Raw genomic sequence first — 5,920 nt, forward strand, 5'->3', positions numbered from 1 at the left:
ACACACACACACACACACACCCAAACCGAACACACACATACACACTGAGCGCTATATTGTGGCGTTACAGATGGCTTCTCCACATCCCAGCTGTGCTTTGCGCATATTTGCCTGTGCGTGTGTGTTACTGTAGGTGTGTGTATGTGCGTGCATGTGTCTGATTGATTATTCTCTCCCAGGTGCTTCTACTATTCAGCAGCCTTCACTCTCTTCCCGTCTTTCTTTCTCTTTTTTCTTGCCTTCTTTGTGTGAAGCCCCAACACATCTGGTTTTATCTCCACAAAAACGGTGATAAGTAATAATAAAGTGGAATTAAAGCAGAAAATAGCCTGGCGGCTCCATCCTCAAAATTCATTATGTTTTGTGGCGGAAATACATCCTAACAAGTGAGATAATTGATGATATCAAAATATAATTTAATTTCACATTTTGGCTCAGGTTTATCCCTAGTTTGAGCCTCAGGTGACTGTGTGAATGTGTGAGTATGTTTGTGTGCTCTGATCCTGGCTGCCATGGCTACGGCTAGGTCAGTCAACAGACATCTGAGCGAGAGGTCATTAGCATCTCCCTCATGTTTTCTATGCATGAGAACATTAGCAATTAGCCAGATCCCCTCTATGCGCCCGCCTGCCCCATTGTCTGGGCGACTGAACAGCACGCCTTGGGATGTGGCTATCATCGAGATCACAAGCCAACATGAAGTCCGTCTCTGACGTCTGAGCCGTGATTGTTTGTTTTTCACTTGTTGTTTTTGTTCTTTGGCGGATTTAGCACGGTTCACCATGTGAGTTGTGTACTGTTGGGCACAAGCCTTGACTGTTAATTGTTGGCATTTTATGTCTGAGGTGTGTGTGTCTGTGTGTGTGTGTGTGTGTGTGTGTGTGTGTGTGTGTGTGTGTGTGTGTGTGTGTGTGTGTGTGTGTGTGTGTGTGTGTGTGTGTGTGTGTGCACCCACGCGCCAACATCTCTCTCCTTCCTCCCTCTCTTCTTCCTCCCCTCCCAGAATCCCCAGAGGTTAGTGAGAGCGACGAGGCCCAGCTCTATCAGTCCTGGTTCCATCTGGTTCTAGAGAAGAACCGATTAGCCCGCTACGAGTCTGAACTCATGATCTTGTAAGTGACAGCATCAGATCCCGCGAGGATTAACAACTTGTAAAGAACAACATAAATTCTGTAGAATATTGTCGCAATTCCTATTTCTCATCAGTAGAGGTCGCTCGATTGTATCCTCTCTCTCTTAGTGCTCAGGAGCTTGAACTGGTGGACTCACAAAGCCGAATGCAGCAAGATCTACGGCGCAGGATGGCAATTGAAGGTCAGGATGAACTAGCATTTTCATCTGCATAAAACATTCAAAACCAAACCCACAGACCCGGAAGTTAGCTTTGAAGGGGCTCTTTCGTCAAAAAGCAATGGGATTTTGGAATATTCCAGAAAATAACATCTGTGGCAAACAAACTTTGATATTACTTGCCTGTATTGTTACGCAGTGTAATGTCCACATATACACACCACTTTTATGGTTTTTGAAGCGTATCTTGGTTAACATCGCTAAGCTTCAAACATTCACAAGTCGGGGTGTTTACTGATGTATTTTAAAACGTAAAAAAAAATCCCTCACGCTTGTATTAACCACAGATCTTATTTCAGACATCTGACCAAAAACCATTGGCTTTGAGACGAGGGAACCCGGAAGTGCTAAAATAATAACTGATTTCTTGGATTAGTACTCATTCCTGCACCACTCTTTATCGCTGAATACAAAAGATACAAACACAATCCAATTATCAGAAAACGGTGCATCAACTTCTTGCTCTTTTCTCTTCCACCTCACTCCAGATACACAAAAGAGTGCCTCTGAGCTGCAGAGGGAGCAGGAGATCCTGGCAGATATCATGAGGACGGTGGAGAAACGAGACATGTTGGTGTCTTTACTGGAAGAGCAGAGGCTGAAGGAGAGGGCAGAGGACCGGGACTTGGAGAGCCTGGTGCTGTCCAAGGGCCACGAGTTCCACTGGGCCCAGGTGGAGGACAGCTGGGGGCCGGAGAAGCTGGCCTGAATGTTGAGAAGAAAAGTACTGTAAGGCACTACATACAGTGAGAATGAAGCATATTAGTTTGTGTCTAGGTGTTTCACCACTCTAAAAAGGACAGAGAGGCTTCATCTAGTCTCATTTTGTGCTGATATGAGAATGGAAATGGAACTAAACTAAAGATTCCCTTCACAGCAATAAGGGCTAATGACATCTCTGCCATTGAGATGATTTAACCTCCAGGCTCTGGAGTGTAATCTGTCATGGCCCCAGGCCTACACAGCACTGCAACTGGATGTACAATATGTTTAATCACTACTAACATATGACTGCCTTTGTAACATTTGCTCAAACCTCAGAAACCAAACTGACTGCCCAATCAACAACTGCTCTTTGTGGTTGCTTGCCTTAAGCGTGGAACTGTTGTGACAGATGTGTTTTTAATGGAACACTGGGTAGCCTCACTGGATAGCACATGGAAGGACTCAACACTTTCCCTCAAGTATTATTGTTTTTGCACAGTATGGTTTGTTTTAAAATGTGCTTTATGTAATTCACTGTCACTTTGTAGCTATGTGTGTAAACCCTCCTGTGTGTGTTTTAATATTGGTATTTTTCACTTTGTGCTGAAACACTGTCAAATTCAATTAAATGGTAATGACTTCTTATGCAGTCTATGATATATACCCATCCATCGTTAAATACAGGAGAAATAGAATCTTCGCTGCCACATATTTGTAGCTAGTTGGTAAGATGTACCTCTGCCATGTGGCAAAAAACGTCCAATTTTACTTCATTGTGACACAGGTTGCCAGATAATTAAACAATGTAATCACCGGCAGAAAACTGTATGCACCAATTGAATTGTTCATGCATGTTGCACATCTGACTACATCCCACTCAGTGATATCAAACCTCTTTGTGACCTCACTGAAGTTATTTTTAATTCAGAGTGAATTTACGCTGTAGCTAGTGGCTAACAACTGTAAATTGAACTGTGATGCTTTGTTTCGCTGGTTTTCACCAAGTGTATTGGCTGATGAAGATGAATTATATGTTTACAGGATTTTTGTCCAAGAACAAGGATCCACAATTCTCTTTTGGTCCCCGAGCTTTAAATGTTATTGTGAATGTGTTGTTTTATGCTGCTTCAATACTTTAAATTGGAGAAAAAAATCTTAAATAAATGAATTAAAAAACTCTTACTTAATACTTTTTTATTGACTACATATATACAATTTTAAGATAAGCACCCTATTAGCAGGTGTGTCAAGAGACACGTGAAGGGAGCGTCTACAAAGTGCAACACTAAGTAGAGAATATAGGAATATTCAATAACTTCAGTGTAGCTCTCTTCAAGACACACTCAGACACTGGTCGGTTCTTTAAAACGGGCGTTTATTTCTTGAAGTGAGAACTCGTTGGCCGCTTGTCGAGAAAGGAGATTCATCTTTAAAGTTCCTTTTCTGAATAACTTTGTCACGATGATAACTTTGTCAAGGACTGCAGCAGAGCTTCAACAAAAGACATCAACCCACGTTGAGTTGTCCAGTGCATAAACAAAACATGCAGTTACAGTACCAGTAGGCACAAGAAACAACGCATAAAAAAACTATTAAATCCTGCCATATGTTAACGATTATAATATTACATGAAATAAAGTATTTATTTATTGAATTTAACTATGAAATGTTGTGTTATTCATTTTTAATTAAGGCAACTTTGTTACGTCATTTACATTCAGTGTTAACACAATCACTTCTTAAATGCATTTTCCCCTGTTGGCTAACCTACAAAACTCTACTAAAATGTACTTTTGAATAATTCTAGTATTCTTTTCTTTGGAAAATAATTCAATAAAACAAGTTATTTATTTTTAATAAATGTTTTGGTGGTTCTTCATTTTGTGCTATAGCATATTTATTATAATATTTTCAGGCATGCATCTCTGAGACTTCTTTTTTTTTTTTTAAACAAAAAGAAAATAGGGTTTTTTGGAATGTGTAAATACAATTAACATTGAATTTAAAAAGGGGTTTATTTTATAGCCCTCGCCAACATTTCCACTACTAACACAGGGTTAAAATCGTAAAGGGTAAAAAAGGTGTAGGCTATTTACTATATATTAATATCAGATTAATATGCATATTAGTTTAAAGTCTTTGTGTTGTGTAATGTGCCACTATGAGCTGAATTATAGTGACAATTGCCAATTTTTTCAAGTCGTCTTATAGCCTATATTCATGTATAGTAGGCATAGGCTACCCTTTAGCAATCTACTGCAAAGCACAGCCTTTTGTGGCGTAACATTTTCTTTAGTTCCACCTTCTGGGTCCCTTACGTTGCTCCAGTCCTGACACCCCTCGCCGGCCGCTGAGCCTCTTTTCCGGAGAGGAGCAGCGGAGCTCCCGCTCCTCCTGGCCACCAGCCAGTAGCAAGAGGACTCTCACCGGTCCTCCTCCGCAGAGGAGGGGCCACACTCTCCAGCCAACTTCGGGAGAAAATATGTGGAATTCCGTTTCCGCTTTAGGGAGTGGACGGTGTTTTTTTTTTTTCCCTTGACTTCCAAACAACTTTTACTCTCACACCAACTCGGATAACTTTGTATTACCTGTCCCGGATTAAACCATCGTGAAGACGATGGCTTCTTCGCCTCAGAAGTCCCCGTCCTCTCCGAAGTCCCCGACGCCCAAATCCCCGTCCTCCAGAAAGAAAGATGACTCTTTTCTGGGCAAACTTGGAGGAACTTTAGCAAGAAGGAAAAAGGCGAAAGAAGGTAAACCGTTAACGTAAGCTAAATAACGTGAAGTCAAGAATAAATATCTGATTTAAGTCCATGGATAGAGTCCAATAGCCTATGTTAACTAATATCCGACATTAGTCTTAAAGGTGTAGAAACAGTCCCCACAAGTTAATAATAATAGTCTACAAACACACATCTTAGATAGCTTACAAGTTTAGCGCTAATGTATAGTTGTAACCAGGCATTAAACGTATCCTAAACGCATTCAAAAGAAACACCGTTAACTACAGCGTGTGGTTAAAGTTTGTGTTTTCATGGCCGCGGGCTGTGTGCAGCCATGTAAGGAATTGAATCCACTAGCCTAATGTAATACGTGAGGAATGAGGCAGAGTAAACACACAGAAGCTGAGGGCTCCTTCAACATTCCCCCCGCTTTCACACATAGGGGAGAGTGGGGTAAGTTGAGCCATTTTTTAGTTATGCTGTCCTCTAAGCAAGGAGAAATGACACATTAGTAAAAATGAAAACACACACCTATAATTCAGGATGTCTCCGATCAATGACAATGATAATAATTCATATTTGATCAAGGAAAGTTCAAATATGACTTCTTTAAAAAAAAAAGTCTTGTGGCTGAACTTGCCCCAGTGTAGGGGTAAGTTGATCCAGGTCAGGGGGTAAATTGAACCACTGTTCAAACCTGGGCATACCTGTTCAAACCTGGGCATACCTACAACACATCTTAAAGGTAACTATAAAAAATAAATAACAAACCAAATACAAGCTTAGTTTTTCAAATTGTTGTAATATACATTTAGATTGAATTGATTGATTTTCTTTTTAACATGTTAAAAGGAAAAGTAATCATACAAATGGTGATACAATTTCATATATCTTATCAATAAAACACAGGGTAAATTCAACTTTAAATGTAGTCTACAATGAGCTCTTAATATCAACTTGGCCTACTTTCATTCATTTCTCCATTGAAAAACTGGCTCAACTTAACCCAAGGCCCATGGTTCACTTTACCCCATAGCCACCATTTTAGAAAAAATAGCCTAGCATTAAAATTCAGAATCATCTTTAGCTTAAAGGTGACCTATCATGCAAAATGCACTTTTCTACGTCTTTTCAACATGAAT

General features: G+C 40.2%; 1 protein-coding gene across 1 annotated transcript; it reads left to right on the forward strand.

Annotated features, from left to right (window-relative positions):
- The first annotated feature begins 937 nt into the window (after positions 1-937).
- On the forward strand, positions 938-3,879 carry LOC104943100 (protein-methionine sulfoxide oxidase mical2b-like). The gene is made up of 3 exons (XM_010768419.1): positions 938-1,112; positions 1,241-1,314; positions 1,839-3,879. Exons 1-3 carry the CDS (start codon positions 1,105-1,107, stop codon positions 2,057-2,059), a joined length of 303 nt encoding a protein of 100 aa, XP_010766721.1. The 5' UTR covers positions 938-1,104; the 3' UTR covers positions 2,060-3,879.
- Positions 3,880-5,920: the final 2,041 nt, after the last annotated feature.

The sequence above is a fragment of the Notothenia coriiceps genome, unplaced genomic scaffold (assembly GCF_000735185.1).
Source record: "Notothenia coriiceps isolate Sejong01 unplaced genomic scaffold, NC01 NC01_scaffold00005729, whole genome shotgun sequence".
Taxonomy (NCBI): Eukaryota; Metazoa; Chordata; class Actinopteri; order Perciformes; family Nototheniidae; genus Notothenia; species Notothenia coriiceps.